The sequence below is a fragment of the Xyrauchen texanus genome, chromosome 25 (genome assembly GCF_025860055.1).
Source record: "Xyrauchen texanus isolate HMW12.3.18 chromosome 25, RBS_HiC_50CHRs, whole genome shotgun sequence".
NCBI classification, from domain to species: Eukaryota; Metazoa; Chordata; class Actinopteri; order Cypriniformes; family Catostomidae; genus Xyrauchen; species Xyrauchen texanus.
This window is the reverse complement of record NC_068300.1, coordinates 6,948,310-6,963,068: the sequence shown is the minus strand read 5'-3', so window position 1 is coordinate 6,963,068 and position 14,759 is coordinate 6,948,310. Positions and strand designations below refer to the sequence as shown.

The following is a 14,759-nucleotide window of genomic DNA, read 5'->3' as shown; positions in this document are numbered from 1 at the left end:
TTGTTTTATCGTTGTGGTGAAGAACGGTGCTTGTGCTTAGCTTGAGGAAGGACTTTCAATTTAAAGTGCTGCTTCGCTTTATTAGCAGTTGCTATTAAATCGACTTTGTAACAACTTCACTGATCTTACACTTGTTCAGCTCTACTGAAAATACTAAACCAGTACACTTAAACTTAATACATTTATGTTTGAGATGTCTGAGATCATAATTATATTGCGTGATGAGTCATCAAAAAGTGGTCTGATAAAACTGCTATGAAATGTTCAAATGGATGGTGTTCACTCAACGGGACTTTTACTGCTTGCTCGATTAACTTATTTAAAATGAGCTAACGCAACACAATGTTTTAGCATTTGATATCAACTTCATTTCATTGTGTGCAATCCATCTCTGTTTCCAACTGTAGCCTAGTTTCCATCCACTTTTTGCACCATTTTGTTATCGACAAAGTGAAAACGCGTAAAATATATATATTTTGCCATCTTCAGCCAGTTTCCATTCAAATCGACTTTTATCGATAAAAATGGTGTGTGTGTGTGTGTGTGTGTGTGTGTGTGTGTGTGATGACGTCATGCCTAAAAAAACACTTTGTCGCATAAGTTTTGGTTTAGTGCGTTTCCATTCAGAAATGTGTGCTTATCGCTAATTTGCCTCCCAGATGTCCCAAATGTTTTCCTCTACAGTTTTGGTAAAATGGGGAGATTATTGAGACAATTCATTGAAATGAGTCAGCTTACTCTCATTTTAATGCAATCAGAAGAGGAATTGCAATAAAAAAAAGAGAAGTTGCTCTTCTGATGGGACTGTAATATTGGTCCTGATGTTGCGCATGCATCGCATGTTGCCACCGGTTCCGATGCGAAAGCGAATCGTCATGGCAACCTGCACCAAGTATTGGGGGAAACTTTCTGTCTCAGTACAAGGACCGTCCATCGATGTGTATATCATGTGTGCGCAGCTATTAAAGAAACATTGCTGCGGTGTAATTTCAGGGTTTATATATGATACATTTCTGATATTCAAGAGGCTATTTTGAACAATCATCTACTCAAAAGCATCGCCATCACAACTGCATTATGTCCCAGCAACTTTAAATGACCAACTGAACTTGATTATCATCTAAATTCAATTTTAGCTTCATAATGCAAATGACATTGTCTGAAGAAGCAGTAAATGTGATCCGAGGTAAAGACGGTTAGATTTAAAATATTTAAATGTTTTAAAATGTTCAAAAGCTCGTTTTCTGAAAGTGAACTCAACATTGGCCAAATAGTTCTGATAGTTTATAGTCTTGAGAAAAGTCTAGAATTTCTGAGAACGTCATTCATCTACAGAACTTCATTCATCTACAGAACAGGGTAAAGCTCATTTAAGTTTGTGTAAAGAAAAGGCAATTATATAGGTCTAAAGATATAGCTTTTTTGTTTGGGAATTTATTTATTTTTAATTTAATGCTTTTTTGTTTGTTAATTTATTTATTTTTAATTTAATGCTTTTTTGTTTGTTAATTTATTTATTTTTAATTTAATGCTTTTTTGTTTGTTAATTTATTTATTTTTAATTTAATGCTTTTTTGTTTGGTAATTTATTTATTTTTAATTTAATGCTTTTTGTTTGGCAATTTATTTATTTTTAATTTAATGCTTTTTTGTTTGTTAATTTATTTTTAATTTAATGCTTTTTTCGTTTGGTTATTTATTTTTAATTTAATGCTTTTTTCGTTTGGTAATAATTTTTTTTTATTTAATGCTTTTTTCGTTTGGTAATTTATTTATTTTTAATTTAATGCTTTTTTCGTTTGGTAATAATTTTTTTTTTATTTAATGCTTTTTTCGTTTGGTAATTTATTTATTTTTAATTTAATGCTTTTTTGTTTGATAATTTATTTATTTTTAATTTAATGCTTTTTTGTTTGTTAATTTATTTATTTTTAATTTAATGCTTTTTTGTTTGTTAATTTATTTATTTTTAATTTAATGCTTTTTTGTTTGGTAATTTATTTATTTTTAATTTAATGCTTTTTTCGTTTGGTAATAATTTTTTTTTTATTTAATGCTTTTTTTGTTTGGTAATTTATTTATTTTTAATTTAATGCTTTTTTCGTTTGGTAATTATTATTTTTTTATTTAATGCTTTTTTCGTTTGGTAATTTATTTATTTTTATTTAAGGCTTTTTTCATTTGGTAATTTATTTATTTTTAATTTAATGTTTTTTTCATTTGGTAATTTATTTATTTTTAATTTAAATGCTTTTTTCATTTGGTAATTTATTTAATTTAATACAGGGATTTTGCTGGCTTTTCGTAAACTAAACAATAATTTTGTAAAATTGGGCTATATGCAAGTCTTCCAAAAAATCACACTGATGCTTTTAGTATTTTTAGTATTGCATATTTATTTTTAATTTAAAACACCTTTGTACACAGAAATATGTTTTTTGTATTATGGGCTAATTCCATGACTGTGGTCTATTATTTTGAATGGTGTGGAAAATAAACTTTAATAAACGGATGGCTACCGCGATTACATTAATAACAAACAGTGGTCATTCATTTGATCTCGGTGCACTTGTCGATGTGCATGATACGAGATATTTGTGTTGGCACTTCTGGAGTGTCGTGTTTGCAGCATCAGATCTATATGCTGTTAAAATCAATCCACAATCATGCATGATAAATTGGTTTTCAAGGACGTACATCTTGTCATCATGATTAACACAGGCTAACGATTGGGGCAAACTCTGTCATGTGATACTGCAATTGTGTGTTAATGCCAATTTTCTCGACAAAAAGTGTTTCCAAACCAGGTTTTCGTGACATTTGAAGTATCGACATAGAGTTTATGAGCTAGAGTTAAACAGAAATATATTATGTCGACGCTTGTGAAATTTTAGCGATAATGTGCGTTTCCATCAGCTTTTATTGATGCACTAAAACCTTTTCCGCAAATAATCCTTGGATGGAAATGTAGTTGGTGTTGGGACTATGTGAATAATATTTGCATCAATGTATTTCTGAGCACAGGCATGGGATTTCCAGTTTCCAGCATGCTTTGCATATGACTGGATTAGTCCATTTTAAAATGAAATGTCATTGTAATGTTTTTCTATGCAAAATTAAAGTACGAGAATGTTTAGGTTTCTACAGAGGTTATTTCTTTAAACAAATACTGAGGGATCATCATTATAATGGCTGTTTGGGGATCTGTAAACTCTCAGCAGCATCATATCTTATACAAAAATACAAATATAATATACTTATGTGTTTGTTGCTAGCAAACAACCAGCTGCAAGGCTCAAAAGAGTTATTTGAACAAATTAAATTTAAATGTAAAGGCTGACCATCACCCCTGGAGTCATGAGTTTGAATACAGGATGTGCCGAGTGACTCTAGCCAGGTCTCCTAAGCAACCAAATTGGCCCGGTTGCTAGGTAGGGTAGAGTCACATGGGGTAACCTCTTTGTGGTCACGATTAGTGGTTCTCGATCTCAATGGGGCGTGTGGTGAGTTGTGTGTGGATCGTGGAGAGTAGCATGAGCCTCCACACGCAGTGTTGAGCCCTTTAAGATAAAATGCCCCGTAAAATGCTAATTCAAAAACTCCTGTTACAATTACCCTACCAGAAACATACTTCAAGAGGCAAAATATCAAATGAAGGCTCTGTATCAATTAGTGTTGTCACGATACTAGAATTTCTTACTTCGATACGATACCTTGAAAAATATCGATATTCGATACCATTTTCGATACCACGGAGAAAAAAAACTGCCACTATATTAAGGGGGTAGAACGAAGTCTAGAACATGACAATGAGGTATATTTTACATGAACAAAATGTCCTGAGGTATTGCACTTGTTCAAAAGCCTCTCAGATTGCCATACATTCAAAAACCAATAAAGTGCAAGTAAATAAAAAGTGCAATCTTTTGTATTTCCAAATCAAATCCAATCTCAATGTCAACAAAAGATACTTAAACGTCAAGAGGGGGTGTTGGGGTTGACTAGCTTTCATAAGGTCTCTCGCTCTCTCCCTCTCTGCCGTGCGCTGCTATGTATGTTGTGCGCACGCTATCTATGTTATGCGTGCAGTATGTTCTGTCTCGCATGTGCGCTATAGATTCCGGGAGATTTGAACTAATTTGCGGGCATCAGGGAGAAGCTATCAATATGCGGGAGACTCCCGGAACTTCCGGGAGACTTGGGACATCTGGCTTCATATCAAAAATATTTCCAGATAGCACTCCTGCTGTGTTCTTTATCAAACAAAACTGGTCGCGGGGGCGCCGCATGCACTCGCCATCTTTACATTCACTTCACTTTTGCTATTTAACCAGAGCGAATGAGACGAGTGCGTGTGTGTGTGTGTGTGTGTGTGTGTGGTGTTTGTCAACGCGCCTTTGGAGAGAAGTGAAAGTGACAGCTCGGCTAGTATCGATACTTCGGGAAATTAGTATTGGTACCGTTCAGATATTTTAGTATCGATATTTATCGAAATATCGATATTTTTGACAACACTAGTATCAATTATGAAACAAGACATTAAGTGAAAAATGTCTTGACGGATGCCAACTGACGCTAATTTATTTGGTGAAGTTGATGTAAAATTATCAATTTTAAACATTTATAAATATCGTTAGCTACTATATTCTGTTATCAGAAAGTATGGTGGTTGAATTTGCAATTTTCTGCAGTAAATAACATGTTTAACCATAATGCCTGAACAAACTAACCAAATACACATCTCATAATGTTCAACTAAAAACAGAGAAGCCTTAATTGTTGCTTGGAACGAAAAAAAAACGATAAAATAGACAGAATATTTTTATTTTTAAATGAGATATTTATTGATAGTAGCTTCATTGCAATGGACATTACGTGTTTACTATTACTTTGGACATTGTTTTAAATAAAAACAGGAACTTATTTTCCCGCCAAAGATTTTGAATCACTTTTCCTAACCGTAACGAACCCTAGCCCAACCCCTAATATCCATATGCACCAAAAATGTCAAGAGCATCACAACATAAATCTTTGCTTATGTCACCCAATAACAGATGCTCGATGTAAATCTTGTTAAAGTGGTTAAATGGTTTCATACAGGACGCCATTCAGCACAACAGCAGGAAGAAATCGGTTTTTAATGGTCAAAAAACATTTGTATTTGGCCATATGTTATAGCAGAAATACTCATTTGACGAGCCACTATTTTAAAGACATTTAAAAGCATTTAAGAAAAAACTATGTTGTGTGCTTTCTTACCACTACAACATTCTTTATTGCAAGCTGGATTCGAACTTAGGTCACCAATGTGAGCCTCTGCCACCTCTATAACCTTCAGTTTTCTACTTTTATCTAGTTACAGCTGGAGAGTGGCACTGTTAGAGTTTATTATTAAAGATTATTAGAATTTATTACTGGTGCGGGAAGACAAAGTCCATCCAGCTGATGACGAAGACCGCCACATCAGATAAACAAATGCAAACACACAGAAAGAAAAACATACCCATGATCTGTAGCTGTGCTTTCATTGAGAAGCCATTAGCAGGGCCTGCTTTAACTACACTGCTGGCCATGACATGAGCGGATCTGAGACCTGCAACAAGAAAAACACAGAAAGTCCATTTAGCCAACAGTATGGGAAAGGGTTAAAACTTCACTTAAAACCAGACTTCACTGATAGCACACGTACATCACCCAGACGTCTATTTGAAGTGTGCGTTTACATCCGGAAGGCGCATTTTTTAGGTTGTTTGCTCATCTGCAATAGGCCTACGTCTATGAGGCGTTTGCTCTCAGATGTCAATCAGACATTCAGCAGATGCCTTTGAGACGTTTATGATTTGTAATGTTTGTTAATCTGATCTTTTTAAGGTGTTTAGCAGATGTTAATTGGACTGCGATGCTTTCCAGTTGAAACGCTCTTAAACGGACATCTCGGAGATGTGCGTGTGCAATCTGGGTTTTTACTATCTTAGCATAAAGTCTGGTTCACTTCACAGCTAATCACAATGAAGGGTCCGTTCACATCGAACGCGAAGTTGCGTTAAAAGAAGATTGACGCATCGGCTCTTTAGCGTGCGCGTTGTGAACAAATATCGTTTTTACACATAATCAGTGGCGATAGTTGCATTTATGAACTATAGGTTGTCTACAAAAATCTATGCTGATAGTTTGTTTTATTCCTCCGTGTTCATTTGATAATTACATTTATAAATTGACGCGAGGACACGCAAAGAAAAATTTGATTATATGGAAACGTCCCTAGAGAACATATAGGCTATAAAAAGCTCAATTTGGTCAAATTTTAAACATCGATCAGCCACAACATTAAAACCACCTGCCTAATATTGTGTAGGGTCCCCTCGTGCCGCCAAAACAGCGCCAATCAGCATCTCAAAATAGCATTCATCAACAAGGTCACTCACTTGATGTTTTTTTGTTTTTGGCACCATTCGGAGTAAATTCTAGAGACTGTTGTGTGTGTAAAAATCCCAGGAGATCAGCAGATACACAAATACTCAAACCAGCCCGTCTGGCACCAACAATCATCCATGCGATTATCTAATCAGCCTATCGTGTGGCAGCAGTGCATAAAATAATGCAGATGCAGGTCAGGAGCTTCAGTTAAAGTTCATATCAACCATCAGAATGGGGGAAAAAGCTCTCAGTGATTTGGAGCATGCCATGATTTTTGGTATACTAGTTAAGGGTCCTGTAAGCGATTTAACACGTTCTGGAACTTTCACAAGGCTGAGCCATTAAAATAGGGACGCCCCCTCTTTCCAATACACCGCCCTCCAAGATACCATTGAGACTGCCACGAATAGTACAGCAGTGAGTCATCTCATGGTTTACAAACACAAAAGCAGCAAAACAGCACCCACAGCTGACAACTGTTCTTAATCTGAATATATGACATTAAACCTGAACATTCAGCTTCAACTATGAGAACATGATTGACAGGTAGAAAACACATCAAAGTGTTCTGATTGGCTGATTTGAACATTTTGTTTGCCGTTTACACAGTCTAGTACTGTCACAAGGACCCGTGAGAAATCTGGGCTGAGAACTATTTGTGATCACCCAATGGTGGAAAAGCAACTTTAGTTTAACCATGGTATTTGAAGTACAACCACAGTAACCACAAAATTAACCATGTTTACTATTAGGGCTGTCAAACAAAAATTTTAATATTTTGGATGTGTGCCAAGAGCTTCAGATCGATCATATTCTTGTGCTAAAAAAAGCTAGAAACCGTGCAACAAATACAGATGTCTCAAGATGCTTTTTAAAGTTATTTTTAATTAGACACAGCATCTAAGGGTGTGTTCACACTTGACAGATTTGGTTAGATTAAAACGAACTCTGGTGCGATTGCTCTGTTAGTGCGGTTCATTTGAACAAGAGTGAACGCTGCCATCTGAACCTTGGTGCGCACTAAACAAGCGGACCGACACCGCCTGAATAGTTGGTCTCAATCCACTTCCAAACGAACTCTGGTGCGGTTCGATTGATATATGAACGCAACATGGACCAAAGATGTCTAAGGGTGTGTTCATACTTGTAGTTCGGTTCTTTTGGTCCTCTTGGTCTGGACCAAAAAAGAAAATGATACATTTTGTCCTGGTTCGCTTAGCGTTCACACTGGCATTTTTAACACCGAATTTAACGATACAAAGCCAAAGGCATCAGGAAAAAGTCACAACCTGATTGGACAGCTTTTATGAAGTATATTTTGTGGTGAAACTTGCCGAACATCCAAAATAATGCTGGCTGCTGGGTGAAATGCGCTCGTTATATTTATATATGTATATATGGTGGTATTTTTACCAGCTGAGTACAAACGAAGAGCTAATAAATTGGGTAAAGGAGTCAAAAGAGCACCACGAATTCCTCCGTTGAACACACAAACGAAGATATGCTGCAAGGACGACTGACCCCAGTACCAAACTGTAATGGGCAACATAGCTCCTATGATGAGAAGAACCAGGTATGCTTGAGGTCAGTATTAGGCAAATTACTTCCTGTTTTTGGTCCATTTAGATGTCTTTGGTCCATGTTGCGTTCATATATCAATCGAACCGCACCAGAGTTCGTTTGGAAGCGGACCGAGTCCCACTTTTCAGGCGGTGTCGGTCCGCTTGTTTGGTGCGCATCAAGGTTCGGGTGACAGCGTTCACACTTGTTCAAATGAACCGCACTAACAGAGCAAGATCGCACCAGAGTTTGTTTTAATCAAACCAAACCTGCCAAGTGTAAACACCCTAAATGGACCAAAAATAAAGAAGTTTCGTATTTTTAGGTTCGGTGTTACCGAACGCTAAGCAAACCAGGACTAAATGTATAATTTTCTTTTTTGGTCCAGACCAAGAGGACCGAACTACAAGTGTGAACACACCCTAAAAAAAACAGCACTGATTACACAATCAATGGAAATTCGTCTAGCACGCATTTATGAAGAAAAACAAATGGATGGTTGCAAAAGCGTTCAGTGTGAACAGACCCTTAGAGTTGGTGGAGGTCTTTGGCCATTGGTCTTGCTCTCTTATAAGCGTTTCTCAGATTAATGCAGCATCTTGTGGTCAAATTTTTAAAATATTTAAGGTAAAAATGTGAATTTAGTAACTGACAGCCCTAGTTACTATATGGATACTACAGTGTTGCTGTAGTAAAACAATGGTTAATTGTATCAAAACCATGGCAATGCCAAAAAAACAAACATGGTACAAGAAACCCTCTCAGTAAATCAATCCAAACTCTACACAATCCACATTCAGTAATAACACTGTATGAAAAATATAAAAAAGGACAATCTTCATTCGAGCTTAAACATCTACTGTAAACTTTCTCCACCACTGAAAAGAGAACCCAGATCACTCGTTGGACTCAATAATGTTTCCTTGAGTTACATCACAAAGCTTCATCGAGAATTACACACGATAAATCCCGAGACACTCACAGTCGCCTTACACGAGAGACAGAGAGACAGAAAGAGTTATCTGCAAGAGATCTGACAAAACTTTCACTGGAGCTCAACTCTTGAGTTAATTATTTATCACTGATCATGTGTCGAGCCACAACAGCTACAAGCCAAACACAGAGCAAAGACAGACTGACAGACAGAGAGAGACATCACAGAGAGTGAAACATTGTTTTATTCACAGTAACAAGCTTCTCATTCTGGGGTTACCAAAGACAGCAGATGACATTTTAACTTTCCCCATCATCAGTTTTAAGAAATCAATTTTATATGTAAAAATGTAAAACTGCGGCCAAGACACCAGGATCTGACACATGGATAAACTGACAACACTGGAATTTGTCCTCATAAAACTTTGTACAAAAACTGACCATGGTTATAGTTTCCTCTGATACGACAGTTATTGTTACTACTATAAATCATATTAAATTAGTAGGGATGCACCAATGTATCGGCTGCCAATATTAATTGGCTAATTATAGTTCAAATTAAACCATCAGCATATCGTTATAAGCATGAAAAACAAAGGTTTATTTATAATTAATTACTTGTAAAAACTCAAATGCACAATCCCCAAATAATAATAGCCAGAGTCTTTGACTTGAGACTTCGGTATGATATCCATTAATGCAGCATGATTGATTGAATTAAGATGGCGCCATTACTAAATCCTTAAATGTTGCGTTTTAAAATACAGTCTGCACTCAGCGCTGTGTGAGCAAGCGGCGCCCTCTAGCGGTCTGGGGCTGGATTCAATAAACGTTCTTAAGAAAATTCTTCCTAACTACCATTTTCTTCATAATTTCTAACTTAAGACAAAAGTTACGAATATTTTGCATTGAGGAAAAAACTTTTATTTATTTTTCACCCCCCATCCACATTCCTATCGGAGTTGGTCACACCCGAGAGAGCTTTCCGACGTGATATAATAATCAAGCTTCTCAAGGAGAACATTTTCCTTGCAGTGATTTCCTCAACAAGACCCTCTTGTCTACTGAAGTATTTGTTCCTTTTCTTTTCCTCCATGTCAAATATAAAATTATCAAATGGTTACCAGTAAGTAACTCCTCCAATGTCATTAAACACATCTCACGCACTTCACATTCAAATAAATGATCATGAGGTGCTTGCAACTTATAAAAACAGATCAATATATCATTACGATTTACCAGCGTTGAAGCATTGAATTTGTTGTAGGCTATTAAACAAGGCAACCCCATGAGCAGGCTGATCAGACAACGTCGAAGCCTTTTTATTGATAAGAAAATTAAGATAAAGATGTTATTAAGAAACTGTAAAGAATTGCACTTAGGAACGTTCTTATCATTTATCTGAAGAACTTTCTTAATTTTTCTTAAGAACACTTTCGTGAATCTGACCCCAGGATTATCCATGATGCGGTCACACGTACCATTGCACGGCAAAATTATGCGGGCGATAACGGCGTGGGTGAGCGTTGAGCGTGTGTGAAACCGGCAAAAATACAACTGTAACGCAGCCTTATTTTAATGCTGCACTTAATACTCCGTGAGAGTGATGTTAAAAAACTCGCTGCTAAAAATGATATCCTTGTCCATTGTAAATATTCAATGTAGTGGTGCATGAAGCTCCGCCCACACAGAGGTCACTGTCAAACCAAACAACTTCCCATTGGTCAACGCGGTGGTTTTCGCCTGTCAAAGTTCACCAAACTTGAAATCCACAAGGGGAAATTCTTCGCAATTGGACATTCATCGTGAAAAATTCACAATTGCGCAGATTCCCATTGACGTGACCGCATTTCGTCATGGGAAGGTATGTGTGACCGCACCTTTATCCCACTATAACTCAGAATTTAAAAGGGGGTTTTGTTCCTTTGGTTAAATTATTTAACTTTTTTCCCCAACCATGATCTGGTTGACATTTCCGTAGAATTTCTCAACAGATGTAGAAAATAATATTTTTCAATATGATCATATTTCGTTATTTTTTATATATTTTATTGCGGCTATCTTTAAACATTTGGCCTGCCGTGTGTTCAACAGATCCAATCCATGTTTAATTGTTAGAACAGTAAATAAACTTTTGTAGCTTTGTACAATATTTTTAAAGCCTAATTCCAAAGTAAACCCAATGACAAAAAAAGATACGTACAAAAAAATCAGTATCGCCCAAAGATTAGCATATTAGCATCCCTATAAATTAGCATTGAATCTCCTTCATACAGTGTAAAAAAGCTGTCAGACAATTAAAAGTGATACTTTGGCAGTACCATGGTGCAGTACGGATGGCATCAGATGGTAATAACGATAACACCATGATCTTGATTTAGGCTACCTTAAAGAATTGAAAGAATACCATGATATTACCATGTTACATGTAAATACCATGATCCTTTATTGTAACTGGAAACTTCAATTTTATGTTTTTGATGACAGTGATGGCTAATGCCAAGTAACAATAACTGTCCAAACTACATTGTATTTTACATAGAAATGATGAATATCATGGTAAAATAATCGTTAGGGTACCTTTCTTGCCTATTGCAATTGTGTAACGCTTTATATCTCCCCTTGGCAAAGATACCCTTACAAAGATTTACCATGGCAATCGTGGTTTCTGCCATGATTGAAATGGAGGTTACACTGATGCACTTACCATGGAAGTGAATGGGGCCATTTTTTAAAGGGTTTAAAAGGTAGAAATATGAAGCTCTTAAGTTCATCAAAGCACTTTCATTAATTATTCAGTTAAAACGTGTGTATAATTTGAGCTGTCAAGTTGTTTAAATCGTTTTTATGGTCGTGTTAGGGTTAGGAGTTATGGCGGGACATCATCATGGCAATCAGGTTGTAAAATCCAACATAACTTCATACAGAAAAGGTTAGTAAGCGATTTTATCACATTAAAATCATGTTAACCTGTATATTGTTTACATCTTGTGACTATACTTTTGAAACGGTGAGTCTTTTAACATTTAACGATAGGCTACATTCAGAGTTTTTTTACCTTTCATTTCATAATTAGTCTTTGAGCTAATCAGTATTATTCCACAAATGCTGTTGATTGAGCTTTGAATCCGGATTATTCCTTTAAACATGGTTTTACTGTAGTATCACCCATATGGTCAATTTCCATGAGGGTATTAACCACCACTGTCTTTAAAACAATAAACAAAATGACAAAAAAAGATTCTGAAAGCTTCTCACAATATTGAAAACATAATTTTGCTATGATTTCACAGTCATAACAGTACATGTAGGAAGTAAGATATTTTGGAAATACTGTGACTACAATGGTAAATGTTTGTAAGGGTTTATAGAAGAGCTTTGTTCAGGACAGACCTGTTCAGCTGGGAAATATTCAAATGATCATAACACCTGAAACCAAAACATGAGCTGAACCGTCTGTTATTAATCAACGGAGCTGTTCATCTGATCAGCAATAGACAGTGTTGGGTAAGCTACCCTAAAAAAGTAATTAATTAATAATTACATCTTCTACAGTGTAATTAGATTACTGTACTTATTACATTACTTATTACTAATTACTTTCTAAAAACCCTCATCAACCTGGACAAGATGAAAAATACAAGGACAGACATGAAAGAGTTCTTTTAATTCTTTCAAATAAATCATGAAAATTCGAATTAATTATTCATGAACTGGCCAAAGCATTTAAAGGGGCAGCGTTAAATAAAAAGAAAGCATATTTTAACATTATACATAACATTTTCGATTTTAAATTAACTCTAGTTATTTATATAATTGTTCTATAGGCTATAGAGTATTTAACGCAATTACATCAGAAGTAACTGTAATTAAATGACTGGAAATGAAAAGTAATCCCTTACTTTACTTTTATTTTCAATACAAAGTCGTTTAAATACAGTAATTAATTACTTAGTATTGCATTACACCCAACACAGGTAATAGACCATGAGATACACCTTTAAACAGATGGTATTGATTACCAATGTCTCTCATGATCAAATATGAGTTGATTACATGTTATTTGAACAGTTAAAGTGGTTGATCAACCTGTCAACATGTTTGAGTGACACTATGAGGAACAGCACATATAGGCTACACTCCTATACAGACAGTAATCTATATCACAGCTACATTTCTGGGTCGACTATTCATCTCTTACCCGAATGTGTCGGTGGGTCCGATGTGAAACGTGAAACCGAACCGATTAGTCCTGAAATAGTTTATTAGAGAATCACGGAAAGCTTCAGATCAGTAGCGAACTTCCGCCATCTTCACAGCAACACGGACGTCAGGCAAAGAAGCGGTTATGGAACAAGCCCATCCACTCCAGTCAGTTTCTGTTGAGACATAAACAAAGGCACTCTAGCGAGTCAGGCTATCTTTGGAAAGTTCTAGTGAGGCTATTTCCAGTCATGCCAGTGCTGCATCTCTCTACATGAGGGATGAAAGACCAAAATCTCAAAACCGGTTGGTTAAGATAATGATAAAAGCACGTATTTCAAATAAACAATAAAATCTAATACTACTGGTGTCATACATTGTGAATATTTACCCCACATTACGCTAAAGAACAAACATTTCCAGACTTGTATAGCTAAAACGCATGCGCAGTCAAGAGTTGATTGACAGGAGATGTATGGATCTAAAAGGTGATTGGCTCTATTACCTGTAAGGCGGGACTTCCTTTCTATATCGCCTGACCGTTGGGCGTTCCAATTTAGGTTATAATCCACTAGGGGCGCTTCATGGCTCAGAATCCCGAATCCTCATTTAAATCTCTTGATGTAATTTGTTTTATGAGACATTTGTAGTACCATAATTGTATAGTAACATATTTTTTATGTTTTGCTTTTAAGATTATTTCCTGTTATATAAATCGACATGTGCAGCGACAATCTCGCTAATAACAAGATGTTTAGTAATCACAAATGACTGGGATTGGTTCAACCTCATCAGCGCTGAGAAAAGTAACAGGAAACTGGTGACTATTTGGTCTGCGCAACCTGGATAACGACATTGAGGAAGTTTAACAGCCATTTAATATTGAAAATACTCCGTGAAGAGATTGTTCTTTAAATAAATGTTACCTGATCAAAACCACTGTTACCCGCTTATTCTAGTTTTATAGCACCTTAACTTTGAAACTCCCCCAATGAACAGCCCAGATATTAGGGATGAGTGGATACTGATGTGGTATCAAGAATATTGTTACTCACATAAAAATATCGATTCTGAAGTTGTTGTTTTTATAAGTAGTGATATTATCATTTAGATAAGAATATGACTGCATCTCATAAGCTTCGAAGTGGAAAAAAATAATTATGAGCAGGGACATGCACAGACATTTTGGGGGGCAGGGGCTCAAGTGGAATAAAGGTCATTTATCATAATTATTTATTTTAAAAAAACTGTAAATATATTAACACAACTCTTACTTCCTTACCAATTTATTTTAATTCCCTCACATTCAACTGTTTCATACTCAACAGATTTCTACAAAATATTGAGATTTTGGTCTATTTTGCTTCCATAAGAAAATAAAGAGCAACAGACAGACAGACAGATAGACAGATAGATATAAAAAGTCTACACATGCCAGGTTTTTGTGATGTAAAAGAATGCGACAAAGATAAATCATGTCAGAATTTTTCCACTTTTAATGTGACCTATAACGTGAACAATTCAATTGAAAAACAAGCTGAAATCTTCGTGGGGGAAAAATTAAAAACCTTACAATAACCTGGTCGCATAAGTGTGCTCTTATAACTGGGGATGTGGCTGTGTTCAACATTAGCCAATCACATTCA

At 35.7% G+C, this 14,759-nt stretch overlaps 1 protein-coding gene across 1 annotated transcript in view; it reads right to left on the bottom strand.

Moving 5' to 3' along the window:
• The window catches only part of itchb (itchy E3 ubiquitin protein ligase b), a 39,463-nt gene extending 26,185 nt beyond the window's left edge, over window positions 1-13,278 (bottom strand). Inside the window, exons 1-2 of the mRNA XM_052091220.1 lie at window positions 13,112-13,278; window positions 5,504-5,593 (exon numbers count right to left, since the gene is read on the bottom strand). Coding sequence (XP_051947180.1) covers window positions 5,504-5,573 — 70 coding nt within the window. The 5' untranslated portion in view covers window positions 5,574-5,593; window positions 13,112-13,278. The remainder of the gene's footprint in view (window positions 1-5,503; window positions 5,594-13,111) is intronic.
• Between the last annotated feature and the right edge of the window lie 1,481 nt (window positions 13,279-14,759).